General features: G+C 43.6%; 2 protein-coding genes across 5 annotated transcripts in view; both read left to right on the top strand.

Moving 5' to 3' along the window:
• The window catches only part of mast3b (microtubule associated serine/threonine kinase 3b), a 43944-nt gene extending 33910 nt beyond the window's left edge, over nucleotides 1-10034 (top strand). For all 4 annotated transcript variants that reach the window (XM_030082868.1, XM_030082867.1, XM_030082871.1 and 1 more), the window contains 13 exons: nucleotides 349-481; nucleotides 617-782; nucleotides 1187-1288; nucleotides 1531-1653; nucleotides 2307-2419; nucleotides 2655-2824; nucleotides 3443-3564; nucleotides 3665-3865; nucleotides 4024-4250; nucleotides 4380-4502; nucleotides 4590-4726; nucleotides 5535-5719; nucleotides 5849-10034. In XM_030082868.1, the coding sequence (XP_029938728.1) occupies nucleotides 349-481; nucleotides 617-782; nucleotides 1187-1288; nucleotides 1531-1653; nucleotides 2307-2419; nucleotides 2655-2824; nucleotides 3443-3564; nucleotides 3665-3865; nucleotides 4024-4250; nucleotides 4380-4502; nucleotides 4590-4726; nucleotides 5535-5719; nucleotides 5849-6933 (2887 nt within the window). In that variant the 3' untranslated portion in view covers nucleotides 6934-10034. The remainder of the gene's footprint in view (nucleotides 1-348; nucleotides 482-616; nucleotides 783-1186; nucleotides 1289-1530; nucleotides 1654-2306; nucleotides 2420-2654; nucleotides 2825-3442; nucleotides 3565-3664; nucleotides 3866-4023; nucleotides 4251-4379; nucleotides 4503-4589; nucleotides 4727-5534; nucleotides 5720-5848) is intronic.
• Nucleotides 10035-11202: 1168 nt separating this feature from the next.
• Nucleotides 11203-12996, top strand: ndufa7 (NADH:ubiquinone oxidoreductase subunit A7). The gene is made up of 4 exons (XM_030082872.1): nucleotides 11203-11329; nucleotides 11559-11608; nucleotides 12385-12522; nucleotides 12783-12996. The coding sequence occupies exons 1-4, from the start codon at nucleotides 11279-11281 to the stop codon at nucleotides 12868-12870; spliced, it is 327 nt and encodes a 108-aa protein (XP_029938732.1). The 5' UTR covers nucleotides 11203-11278; the 3' UTR covers nucleotides 12871-12996.
• Nucleotides 12997-13421: the final 425 nt, after the last annotated feature.

Here is a 13421-nt window from a genome sequence, read left to right as displayed (position 1 = left end):
CCAGTAACAAAAACTGATGTTTTCTGAAGTGTGTATACTGATCTTGTGCTCATGTGTTTCTTCAGGATTTATTTGATGTAATATTTTATTGTTAGATACAAATATTTCAATGTTTTGTTTACTGCATTATTGAACATTTCTGAAAAATTTGATCTATATCTCATCGTTTTCCTCACTAACGATGTGTGAGATGAACTTGCAAACACATACGCAATAATAATAATTTTTTGTTTTATATTAACTCTTCTCTGTGTGGGTTAAACTGAGGAAAAAGGTAGCTTGTGTCTGCTACTTGAAAGTAAAGAATTGGCTTGAGTTGTACTTTTTGTCATCTTTCCCACCCAACAGTTTGTTGATTACGTCAATGGGTCATATCAAGCTGACAGACTTCGGTCTTTCTAAAATTGGCCTGATGAATATGACCACCAACCTGTATGAGGGCCACATAGAGAAAGACACCCGGGAGTTTCTGGACAAACAGGTCAGGAAGTCGTAATGTCGAAAAACATGTAGAACCTTGAAGCATGCAAGAAGATCATTGCTTTTTTTTTGTTTTTCTTTTACAGAAGTTATTAGAAGTTGTGTGTGATTTTAAACTGTTGGTGTGGTTGTGCAGGTGTGTGGCACGCCCGAGTACATCGCCCCAGAGGTAATTCTCAGACAGGGCTATGGGAAACCCGTGGACTGGTGGGCAATGGGGATCATCCTCTACGAATTCCTGGTCGGCTGCGTCCCGTTTTTTGGAGACACTCCTGAGGAGCTGTTCGGACAAGTTGTCAGTGGTGAGTTGAAATGAGAGTGAAAATTAGAGGGGAAAGATATACCTGCACCGGTGGTTTGTTAACATGAGCTGAGCACTTCAGAGCGAGCCTCCAAAACACAGGAAGACCTATTTGGATAAAGAGTTACCTTGAAATTTAACTGAAAATTATTTAGGTGAATATTGCATCTTTTACTTCACCTACTATAGATTATAGAATTGAGTAAATTAACTCAGCTGTTATATTATGCTTAGCACCATGAAGGCACTATCTGAATTAATGCTCGGAGAAGCCAAACACATCACTTTCTTTCTTTCTTTCTTTCTTTTTTAATTTGGTTTCTCTACAGTCATGAAATTTATTTACATTTTACTTGACGTTTTGGTTCATTGTCGTCTGATTGGCCTGTGACTTGTGTTTATTAGATGAGATAATTTGGCCAGAAGGAGACGATGCGCTTCCCGCTGATGCTCAGGACCTGATCACCCGCCTGCTCAGACAGAGCCCTTTAGATCGACTGGGCACAGGTACCGTTCACTACACTTCTTTAGTTTGTAAGGCTGAAAATGATGAGCTTCCCTCAAAGTCAATTATCAGAATTCAGTGGAATGTTTTTCAGAAAGATTAACTGGGACGTCATTAAAAAAACGAAGTTTAATTTACAAACGTGAAAACAGGATGCAGAAACAATTAAACATGTTATTAATTGTTTTTCAGTTGATGTTTTAATTTTATTTGGGTGATTGACTGACTTTTAAAACGGTTGTAGGTGGAGCCTCCGAGGTGAAGCAGCATCCATTCTTCCAGGGTTTGGACTGGAACGGCCTCCTTCGACAGAAAGCTGAGTTCATCCCTCAGCTGGAAGCCGAGGACGACACCAGCTACTTTGATAGTGAGTTACAGCTTGTGATGTGAATTACAAGACCGCATCAAAGACTACTAAAAGAAAAGCAAAGGAATCACGTGATACTTTATACTGGAGGAAGAATACAGCCATCCTGCTTGACTCTTTCCTTGTTGCCTCTGTGAGGTTTGATAGTTGGCATAGAAAAAAAGGAAGGAGGGTAAATAACAAACAAGACGGCGTCAGACAGCAACTTCTAATGCAACTGTAAAAAAATATCGTACAGGAAAGTAAAAAGAGATGAATGATAGGCGAGAGCGCAGACTATGGGAGAGGAACGGGTAAAGATGGCATGAATGTGTGGAGGGTGAATAAACTAGAGATTTGGTAATATAAAGATCTCCCAGCAGCCCAAATGTATAGCAGCTTCGCTATTCCATGAAACTGTAAGAATCGAAATAAAACATCAGGAAGGAGCACCCAACCCAGAAAAAACAAGAAACCTAAAGATTTACAGTACAAACTTCATTTATCTTTCGTAAGAATTCTGCTGAACTCAGCTTCCTCCTTCGATCACCAGCTCTGCTGATTTCAAGTCAGTCAGTCAGGATAGTGGTGTGTTGGGCGATGAGTTCATGTATGATTGGAATTAGACTGTTGGATTTCCTGTTTGATTTTGTGTCCTGTTCCTCTGTGTTCAGCTCGTTCAGAGCGCTATCATCATCTGGCATCTGACGAGGATGAGGAAACAAACGACGAAGAGTCTTCCCTGGAAATCAGGCAATTTGCTTCCTGGTCGCATCGCTTCAGCAAGGTGAACACTCCCAGCATGGTTCAATTAGTAGACGTCCCTTCTAAAGCGTTTGATAAAATGAATGCTAATTTTGTGGTAAAATTAAAAGTTGTGTAATTTTATTTTGCGTCAACATGATAAATGTGCAGTGTGTGTGTCGCTCTCTGACCTTTCTGGGGAAACAGAAGTTCAACTCTTCAAAGTCGCTGCCAGAACATGCGGAGTCTGTTTCACATCCCTCCGTTTTTCCTCTCAGGTTTACAGCAGCACGGAACATCTGGCGACGCCGTCCAACCTCAGTTTCTCGTCAGACCGCAGCCACAGCGAAGACAAGGACGACCGCTGCGACTCTGTAACTGGGCTCGGTCCGTCACTGAGCCCGGCAGACAGCAGCGCGGAGCGCAGGGCTTCTGGACGCATGGCCAGGTAGTCTCCAGCCGCAAACTACTGAGTTTTGAGTTGTATTGCAACTCGTCACTGATGTTTGTTTTGGAGAATAAAAATGACTCAAAGCCGTCGTTGACTTTAACAGCAGCTGTTCATATGAAACACCTTCGGTGGGACTCTGAATGATCGCAGTGCCCACAGGCACTGTGTATGTTCTTTGCTCTGTCGTTATAAAATGACAGCTTTCACTCACACAGTGAAAGGTCACAGGCAACAAGATTGACACCCTAAACTGAAATCAGCCAAAGCTTTCCACTTTTACTGGTCAGAACGCCAACTGGGTGGAGGGTGGTGTGTTGACACTTTTCCTTTCTTGCCTTGAAAAAACACAATGAAATACTGCGTTCCAGTTTTGACTCAGATGCACATGTGTAAAACTTTTTTCCTCCTTTAAGCTAATCTTGTGACTTTTTTTTTTTTTTTTTTTTTTTTTACTGAATTAAAATAGATTACTGCCAGAATTAGGAAAGCTAATTAAGAAGAACTGACCAGCCCTTTGTGTCACCTCTCTTGTGTCTCCCTGTAAGATGTAAGAAGACACGGCTGTTGTAGTGATTGCTTGATTTACTTGTCCAACTGGTCTTTGACTGTTTGCAGCCTTCGCCCTCGAGCTTCGTCGAGCTCCTCCCAGTCTGAGCGCAGCACCAGTCCTCTGGTGATGAGCAGCACTCACAGCCTTGAGACGATGCCCCGATTCGCTCTCTCCACCGATGACGAAGGTTAGCCCAGGATTTTCACACACCCTCATTTCCAGATGCTTTTCAGAGAAGGATTCTCAGCCAAAATATTAACGCAGTGTTTAATCTCATTTATTGTCAGCTGAGGTCGTGGTGTCAAACCTTCGGAGGATTAGAATCCGTAGCAACAGCACCGGGGCCAAACACTCTTCTCCTAAAGACCCAGCGGCTCCCAAGCGCTTTGGCAACCAGCTGGAGACGCCGGACAGACAGAGGCTTCCATGTGGAGGGAAGGTTCCCAAGTCAGCCTCTGTGTCAGCTCTCTCCCTCATAATCACTCCAGGTACACCTGCCGATCCTCATCACACTGAAGCAACAAGCCAAACTCTCAATATCATGTGGGACAGCGAGGGAGGGAGGAGGTCCTGGATAATCTTAGGCATGTGGTCATAATGTTTTGGCCGACGGGTGTGTATAAAGTCCTGTCTGTGTTCGATTCAGATGAATCACCCAGCTGCCTCCAGCCCAGTCCCATCTCCCCACGCTCGCTGTCTTCCAACCCCTCGTCTCGTGACTCGTCCCCCAATCGGGATCTGGCCTTCAGCCCCAGCAGCCTGAGGCCGCCCATCATCATCCACACCTCCGGGAAGAAGTACGGGTTCACCCTGCAGGCCATCCGGGTCTACATGGGCGACAGCGACATCTACACCGTGCATCACATGGTGTCGGTGAGTCTTACCTCCGAAACCGGCGCTACAGTGAAACTGCAGATTCTGTTTGTTTCATTTTGCTGATCTCAGACTCGAAGGGGTGGTTACGTAACGTAATGCTGAAATGAAACTCTGCCTTGTTTTAAGAGTGTGGAGGAGGGGAGCCCAGCTCACCAGGCAGGTCTCTGCACCGGAGACCTTATCACCCACGTGAACGGAGAGTCTGTTCAGGGCCTGGTTCACCCAGAGATGATCGAACTGCTGCTGAAGGTACGGCAGCTGGCAAACACTCCTCTGGCAACTCAGTGGTCCAGTTCAGAATACATTTCTGCAACTCAGCACAATATTATCTTGCAGAGCGGCAGCAAAGTCTCGCTGCAGACCATAGCTCTGGAGAACACGTCGATCAAAGTCGGTCCAGCCCGAAAGACTAAACACAAAGGCAAGATGGCCCGCCGCAGCAAGAAGAGCAAGAGGAGAGATAATTATGACAGGTGAGGATTTGTTTACTGCTGCTCCTTCACTTCTGCTGTGTTAGTCATCCTGTTTACTTGCTGTTGCTGCCAAGCACCAGATAATCTGTGTCCTCTGTTGCCATCTTGTGTTGGAAACTTTTTTTGTTGTTTACCATCAATAATCAGCCTTTTCTTTCTGTTCAACTCTTGAAATTGCTTTTTTTTTTTTTTTGTAAATATGTCCTAAGTTTGTTAGAACAATCTTGTATTGATAAGTAAATGACTCAACAGCTCGTTTACTTCAGCAAGGCTCCTGGTCCTCAGCTGCTCAGGTTGTCAGGAAAGACATCTGGTGTAAAACTTTGTGCCAAATCAAACATATGAACCAAATGGTCCGCTGTGCTGTCCCAGAAAAACAGTAGCCTAAACACACTGTCTCTCTCTCTCTCTCTCTCTCTCTCTCTCTCTCTCTCTCTCTCTCTGTCTCTCTCTCTCTCTCTCTCTCTCTCTGTCTCTCTCTGTCTCTCTCTGTCTCTTTCTCTCTTGTTGGATCACAATTTATTTCATAATATTTGAGTAAAAGGCTAAAACTGCCACACTGATGCAACAGCAAAACCTCAGCAGAAATTATAATAATGTTACATTTATTGTTATGAAAGTGTTTTTTTTTTTTTTTATCGAGAATCACTTTTAATAATAGTCATAATGAGAAACGAACTCTTGTCTCTATTTACCAGCAATTAACGATCATAAAGATTTTTCCAAAAAATTCACTTCCCTCTTTGAGTGTTTGAAAAACTGCAACTTTAAAGCAAGCTCATAGTTCCACACGTCGTCTCTCTTCCAGACGACGAAGCATCTTGAAGAAACTGTCGAAGCAGAGCACAGTGATGCACAGCAGCCGCAGCTTCTCCTCAGGTCTCCATCACTCCGTTTCCTCCAGTGAGAGTCTTCCAGGTTCCCCCACACACAGCCTCTCCCCCGGCCCCTCCACGCCCTGCCGCAGCCCTGCGCCCGACCATCAGGGCTTGGGTGAGTTCAACACCGCAGGACGTGCAGTCGCACATTAAATGAAGTTTAAACAACGCATGTGAGCAGCTAGCGGTTAAATATTTCACCGTGGCATGTTGCAGTAGTGATGGTTTTATTTCTCCTCCCCAGACACTAACTCTCCTCAGAGCACGTCTCCATGCTCGAGCTCTCCCAGCTCCCCCGCTGCGCACATCCGGCCCAGCTCGCTTCACGGCCTGGGCTCCAAACTGAACACCCAGCGCTACACTAAAGTGGGCCGGCGCAAGTCAACCAGCAACATCCCCCCCTCACCTCTGGCATGCAATTCATCCTCGTCCTCCAGCCAGCCCCTTTCGCCGCAGCGCTCGCCCTCTCCACTGCCGGGTTTTGCGAAATCGCTTCACACGTACCATGGCAAAACTCTCTCGCCCCCGACAATCGTTCGACACATTGTGCGTCCGCGCAGCGCCGAGCCGCCGCGCTCCCCCTTGCTCAAGAGGGTGCAGTCAGCCGAGAAGCTGTCCGGAGTCTATCACGCTGACAAGAAGTCATACACTCCCCGCAGGCACACGCTGGAGGTCCCGTTTTACGGCGAGGGCGATCTTCTGGGCGACTCAGAAGTGGAAGTTGCCTGCGGAGGCTCTTATATCGGTGCGGACCACAGCAGACTGGGGGGCTACATCTGCAGCCAGAGGATACGAGACGCGGGCATCGAGAGATCAGAGCAGCTGGTCGTGATGCGGAAGCTGAACCTGTCGGAGCGGCGGGATTCGTTCAAGAAGCAGGAGGCGGTGCAGGAAGTGAGCTTCGACGAGCCAGAGGAGAAAGCCAGCAGCTCTGCTCCCGGGACGGCTTCAGGAGCCAACACGCAGCCGGAGCAGCAGCAGAGGACAGCTTGGGTGGTCACTCGGCCTCAGAGTAGCGAGGGGGTCGAGCTGGAGGCGCCGGCAGTGAGGAGATTCACTCTGGTCCCGCAGATCGCCGTGCAGGGCTCGACGGAGAGCGAGGAGCAGGACGAGTGGGAGCCGTGCTCGGATGGAGAGGACACGGAGGAAAAGCCCGAGCCCGAGGTGGGCAGCATGTCAGCTCAGCAGCCAAAAATGGAGCATCTGCTTACCGAGAGCAGCTGCAGCCGGGCAGAAGAAACCGTTCCTCGTGGGCCTCAGGCTGCTCCGGCAGCGGAGAAGCCCGAGAGCAGAGAGGAAGCTGCTCAGAAAGGGCAGTCGAGAAAGTGACAGCTCATCAGCGGACTCACTCCGCCAAGCTGTTTCCAGTCCCACTCCGACAAGCTGCGAGTCCAGAACTCATTTACATACTTAAGTGGTTAAAAAAAAAACAGAAAATTTTACTTGAATTTTCTAATGTAAATATATGCCTGGAGGCATCACAGTGTCAGGTCTTATTTATTACGTTTGTAAAGTACTATCCTTTGTAACAGGGAAAGAGGGAAGTTCTCATCGGCTGAATAGTCCCAGTCAGCATTTTTGTATCCATGACACATGGGTTTATGTATTTTGAATGAAGTTTTATTTTCTAATGATGTTCAGTGTATTGTTGAGGTACGGATGAGTCGAGGAGAGATACTGGGTATAACTGGGACCAAATGGTATGAAATTTTTTTTTTCTTTTTTTTTCGCACAACTTCTGTGGTTTTGCTGCAGATCTTCAAACCTTCAGCTTGGCTGATTTCTGTCAACCGAATCACTGAAGCCTCACTGTCTGATCTGTTGCCAGGAGGACCCTTTCTTTTAAGCGAAAATATGAACAGCACAAAAAGTAAAGACATTTCTGTTAAGTAGATTTTTTATTTTTACAGTGTTATTTGGAAATCAGTTTTACACTGTCAAAAAAACAGTGCTACATTAGTCATGCAGTGGATATAGGCTTTCACTGTCGAGATGCAAAAAAAATGTCTACAAAACAAAAATGTCCTTACTTTTTGCTCTGGGCTCACATGTAGAATATGCACACTGCACAGCACCGTACTGCTTCTTCAGTGCAGCTCCTTTATTGGCACCACAATATCCAGAATGCTCAACATACAAAAGCTATGAAGGACTAATCATGCTTCAGGAAAAACAAAATAACTACAGCAACAGTGTATGACATTTTCCAAAGTTTGCACAACCGTGAAACAATCTCTTTGTGAAAGAAAGAAGAAACCTGTCAGGAAACGAAGGATTAGCTTTGTTGTTTGGCTCGTATTTCAGTGACAACTCTCATTTCTGTAATTCATATAACTTGAGGTGTGAATTTGGGGTCACAGTTTTTTGTTTGTTTTTTTCCTCCCCTTCTCAAATCACAGTAACTGAGGGTCATGGTGCGGCTCACAAAAAGACGACCTTCACACTTTGGATTGAGTTTCTTGGTCGCCACAAAAAGTTGGGGGTGTTGCGCTCAGGTCTGGTTTGCTTCACACTCACTGGCATCTTTATCAGACCTGCAGATGTAAAGAGTTGTCTGTTATGGCTTCATAACAATGCTGTGCTAAATGAAAACATGGAGGGTCAGGTTATTGTGGGATTTTTACTAATTAATAACTCGGCGATGGCTTATAAAATGTCTGAAAGATATATGGATAGAGCTTTACTGATTTCTTCAGTAGGGTACCTCCGGAAAATTGCGGTTCTGAAAGCCACACAGTACCGACCAAGAACAAAACAAAACACAAAGAAAAAAAACCCGGTATGTCAATTAAGAGAAAGGCGTGCAACCGTTGGGCAGAGGGTGGGCATAAAGAGATTTTTTTTTTTGTTTGTTTGTTTTTTTGTTTTGTTATATTAGCTTACCTTTTTGGGCTTAATTACTTTGCCATGTCATGTTGAACATTGAAAGTGTTGCATCCCTTTGTATTTTGGAGTATTATTTTCTGGAATCAGGCGCGTGACAGTTTGGCATGAGCATCATTTAACCTTCATGCCTGAATGGTCCGCACCTCCTTAATGTACTGTGTAGTGATGTTTACATCAGAGAGGGAATGTGCACTAATGTATTTTGACATGAGTTTTGTAATAAATGTCAAAGGTGAAACAGCTGAGGGACACATCCACAGTGAATCCAAACCCAGGGCTCATTTGAACAAGTGTTTTTTGTCTTTGTATTGTACAAATATTGATGTATATTTTGGCTAAAAAAAGAAATGAGGCTCTGTATATTTCCAAATGTATTGAAGGACTTCATATGCACAATGATGTGTGGCACCACAACTTTGTCAGTTCTGACTTGAAGGGATAAGCTGTTTTATAAAATCGTGTCTTGTTGGGATGCAGAAATGCGATCCACATCCTTGCTGTCTGGATGTACGTTTTCACTACAGAAGTGACGCCTGAAATGTAATTTTCCTGTCACTGTTAACTGGCTTTTGTATCCACTTTCTATTGGTCTTCTGTTCGAGAAGTATCAAATTAATCCATCGATGTGTTACTCAGACCCCCCCACCCCCCACCTTGGTAACAGTTTGGAAGGCACAGCCTTCCAGGACATCAAACAGTGGCCTGGGTTATCGTCTGCATTTTAAAACAAGTGTTTACAATGAACAAACATGCTATGTACTGTACAAACATTTTGTATCCTGTGGCTGAATATGTTGAAACTATCCTCTTTGATACCACAGAAGGAAACGCATCTCCTTGACGTTACATATCTGTTTTTGCTTGGTTTTGACAAAGCCGTTCTTGGTTTTATGTTTTTGTGTTACCTGGTTTTTGCCACTAGTTTTCTGTTTTGTTTTTTTGTTGTTGTTGTTTTTGTTTTGTTTTATTTTGGAATGATGTCTTATATGGCATTTCAAAATGCAGCAGGATGACGATGATACAAATTTCATTAGTCCTGTTATTTTAAATGAAATTCTAGCATTTTGTGTCAAAGAAATTGAAAGGTAATTTTTACATAAACAAATTTAGATTCATTGACTTCTATGGATTGAAATGTGCACAGCTTTAAAATGGGCTGCAGAGCTTTACAGAATGTCACTAATACATCTAAGTTTTTCAAAAGGAGAAAAAGGGAGAAACGGATCTTTCTTTTGGATAATCTGGATTCTGATATGAATGTGAACATAGTTTGCTGACCTCCAGCAGTTAAAAGTTTCATGTTTCTGCAGTGGGAGGTGATTATTTCTGCAGGTCAGCTGGTGTGATGTGCTCATCCTGAACAAAGTGGCAGGAAAATCTGTTGTATGCGTGCATGTGTTCTCCTGTGGACTCTTCTGTTCAGTGCATGCTGCATGAGACAAGCACACAGCTGTAATACTTGACTGCATGGTATATTGGCGGTGTCGCCCTGTACTGTGTTTTCTCGTGCAACAAATAAACTTTGTATTTCTCCTTGACTCCTCATAACATTGAATTCCTCTGATCTTTGCCATTGTTAGCTCTGATTAGAGAAAAAAATATATAATTGCCCGTGTTTAGGTGAAAAAAGTGTCTTAACATAATATGATGGAATGCAACACACTGTTAATTTTCTGGCAGCCAGTTTCTAAGGAAACAGTGATAATATACTGCTTTCATTATGACTTTGAGCGGCAGTGGCGTGATTAACTAAGCTGTTGACTATTCTGAAATTGGTGAAAGGTTTCTAAAAGGCTGAGCACCATATCGTTTCAACTTCAGATTGTTACAAGCTCAACTTCCAATTCATCCAACTTCCATTCTGTTACAATCCTCAGTTTCTTTAATGATTAAAGCCTCACTTTGGATGCAGTTCAGGGTCTCTCTGTGCCTCCAGTCAGAATGTATTTATTGTCATTGTATTACAACAATGAAAATGAAGTGCTAACCTTTAAGTGCTTACTGAATAGAGCAAAATACAACACAACACACAAAAAATCAAAGCCTTAATAAAATCCTAAAATCAAAGCTACAACTACTTAATGTGTCTAGAGTTTAGTGCATAAATGGTTTTATCAGGGTTGTACACTTCTCTCTGCATGCAGGTTTTCTCCAATTGACTTTCAGTGTGAGTGTTGTTTTCCGGGGTGTACTCTGCCCTTACCCACACTGAGCTGGGATTGGCTCCAGCCCACTATGACCCTGAGTTGAAGTGATAAGAATATATTTATTTGATTAACATTTGTTTAAACAAGTGGGTCTCATTTTCAAGAGTGCCCTAGAAGAAGAAGACAGACGTGACGATAAATACTGCTGATGTGAGATTTCTGGAATTCTGATGTTAACAACAAACCTCTTATGAAAAATCTTTGTTTCTGCTGAAATGAATAACTGTGGATTGAGGCACTCAACTTTTAACACAAATTTAAATGTTTTAAATTATCTCAAGGATATGTGCATGCTGAATGTCAAGACACAACGGTACACCAAAGTGAACAACAGGAGAAGAAATAGTGATGTGTCAAGCTAAAGAGAAAGATTGAAACAGTGATGGAAACCACTGACTCAGAAGCTGGATGGATGGATGGATGGATGGATGGATGGATGATGCGTGATACTCAGATCAAGACTGAAACTGGGTGCAGTGCCGTGGCGCAGTGATCCGGTTGGCCGCCAGGTGTCAGCACTGAGCCGAGCGGCGCCTTTTTACCTCCAGCGAAGAAGAGCCGTGTCCTTCACAACAGCTAACATGGCTACAGCTACTAAACTGATCCAGAGGCTGCGGAACTTCTTATCAGGGGTAAGAGACAAAACCAGGGGCGAGCTTTAGAAACAAGGAGAGGACACAACGTGAAGACACCACACATTATGTCGGGATGAGTTTCTCGTTTGAAGCCGCACAGTAAAGGCAGAGCCGCGGTGTGGTTGATGTTAGCTGTCGGTGCATTAGAGCTAAAGTTACTCTCACTAGAAACGGACACAATGAATCTTTTTGATCGTGTGTTTACTTCAGCTGTTTGTGTTTTCAGCATGACCTGCAGGCCAAACTGCAGCTGAGATATGAGGAGGTCGCAAAGAGGTAGGACTGAGTGAAAGATCTGTTTTTTTTTTTTTTTGTCTGTATAAGCACGCTCTTCATGGGGTTTTCATGGCAATACATCACCCTGTTTAAGGCTAGCTTCAAGCAAAACTGGATGACAACTTGCTGAGATGACAGTTATTACTACCTGGGAACCATCAGCAGTTCAAGAATATGACAAGCAGTGTGTTGGAACTATAATGTCAGTCAATTCTATTGCTTCACTTCAAATCTGGAATAAATATTTCTATATATATTTAGTTGGACTCAATATTATATGATTGCATGTATTTGCTACCAAAAATGACACTTTTTTGCTGGAAAATACCTTTCAAGTAAGTTGAAAGGTATTTAACAAATGTTAAATATGTTTCATTGTGCTGTGCACTAAATCGTGTTATGTTGTCACAAAACACTTACATTCCCAAAACGACATTGATTAGAATCAGTGTTTGAAATGAAAATAATAACTAGATGAGCAATTTGGATTAGTTTCATCAGCTGTAAACAGGACAGTACCTACACTGGGTGTAAATAGAGTATTTCAGCAGTCTCGGAAGCCGTGGATCTGCTAAAGACCATATCTAAAATTTTAGAACTGAAAAATAAAATGTATGTGAACTTGTTCCCCTCAAAAATACTCTGCAGCATCGCAGGTGTCATCAGTACTTGGCATGTGCTGCCCCTCAGGCTTTTATTTGTCCCAATGAAGGTTGAAAAAGTCTGCGTTTAACCAGAGGAAATATGGGTAATACTGACATCTCTTTACCCTACAGGACGCAGCCACCACCCAAACTGCCAGTCGGTCCAAGCCACAAATATGCAGCCAACTACTATTTTACCAGAGATGGCCGCAGAGAGTCGGTACCAGCAACAGTTGTGATGTCTGCTCAGAAGGCTCTTACCGCTGGAAGGTGAATAAAGCAGCTCTTGGTTATCATGTTAAAAAGGTGCTGAACATGCTGAAGATCACAGCTGACCAGATTTGTGAAGTAAAGATTGGTAATTCCAGTCATCCATATTTCTGTTGAATGACACCATTCAAAGACTGTGCTGTTGATAAATCAGTGTGGCAGCACAACAGCTGTTTATGAAATTTGTGATCTCAAATCTATATGTTTTTTCTGAATCTTTTACTATTTCCTTTGTGTGATGTGTGTTTACTCATTTCCAGTGAAGTTGCTGAAGCACCAAAGCTTCCTGTGACCCCCGGTGCAGTGTACCAACCTCCCGCTCTCTCTACAGACCAGCCATACCTCTGAGCAGCAGCATACAACTCAGCATCAGCATCAGTTCTCCATCTGCATCTGCTGCAGAGCTCTCCTTACAAAAGGCTGTATGTCATAACTTGTACTATAGAAAGTGTGAATAAAAGATGTTGTATGTTACTTTTTGTTCTTTTTAGTTTTGCTCTCCTAATTTGTCTGTCAGAATGACAGCTTAAACAGGCTGGATAGAGGGTCTCCAGGAACAGGGTTTGAGACCCTGGGTTAGCATTAATGCTCCACAGCAAGGATTTCCCTGATGTGACTTACAGGTTAGGGGCCTGTGTGTGTATGTCCACCGCGTGTTTGTATTTAAGTTTAATTGATGACTCATATTGCTCATGGGTGTGAATATGAGTTTAACCTGTCTGGGTGTAGCCTGGCTTCTGCTGTCTTCAGGACTCCATGACTGAGTGAGAGAAAGCAGTAGCTATAGAAGAGGAATAGACCAGTGGTCCTTTAGCTGAACACTGAATTTCAATCTGTGTGACCCCTTACGGTACTTTGAGGAATCAACTTGTAAATTGACAAGGCCGCAAGCTTTCTGG

This window comes from Salarias fasciatus, chromosome 23, assembly GCF_902148845.1.
Source record: "Salarias fasciatus chromosome 23, fSalaFa1.1, whole genome shotgun sequence".
Taxonomy (NCBI): domain Eukaryota; kingdom Metazoa; phylum Chordata; class Actinopteri; order Blenniiformes; family Blenniidae; genus Salarias; species Salarias fasciatus.
Note: the sequence above shows the minus strand (reverse complement) of the source record. Positions and strands in the feature narration are given on the sequence as shown.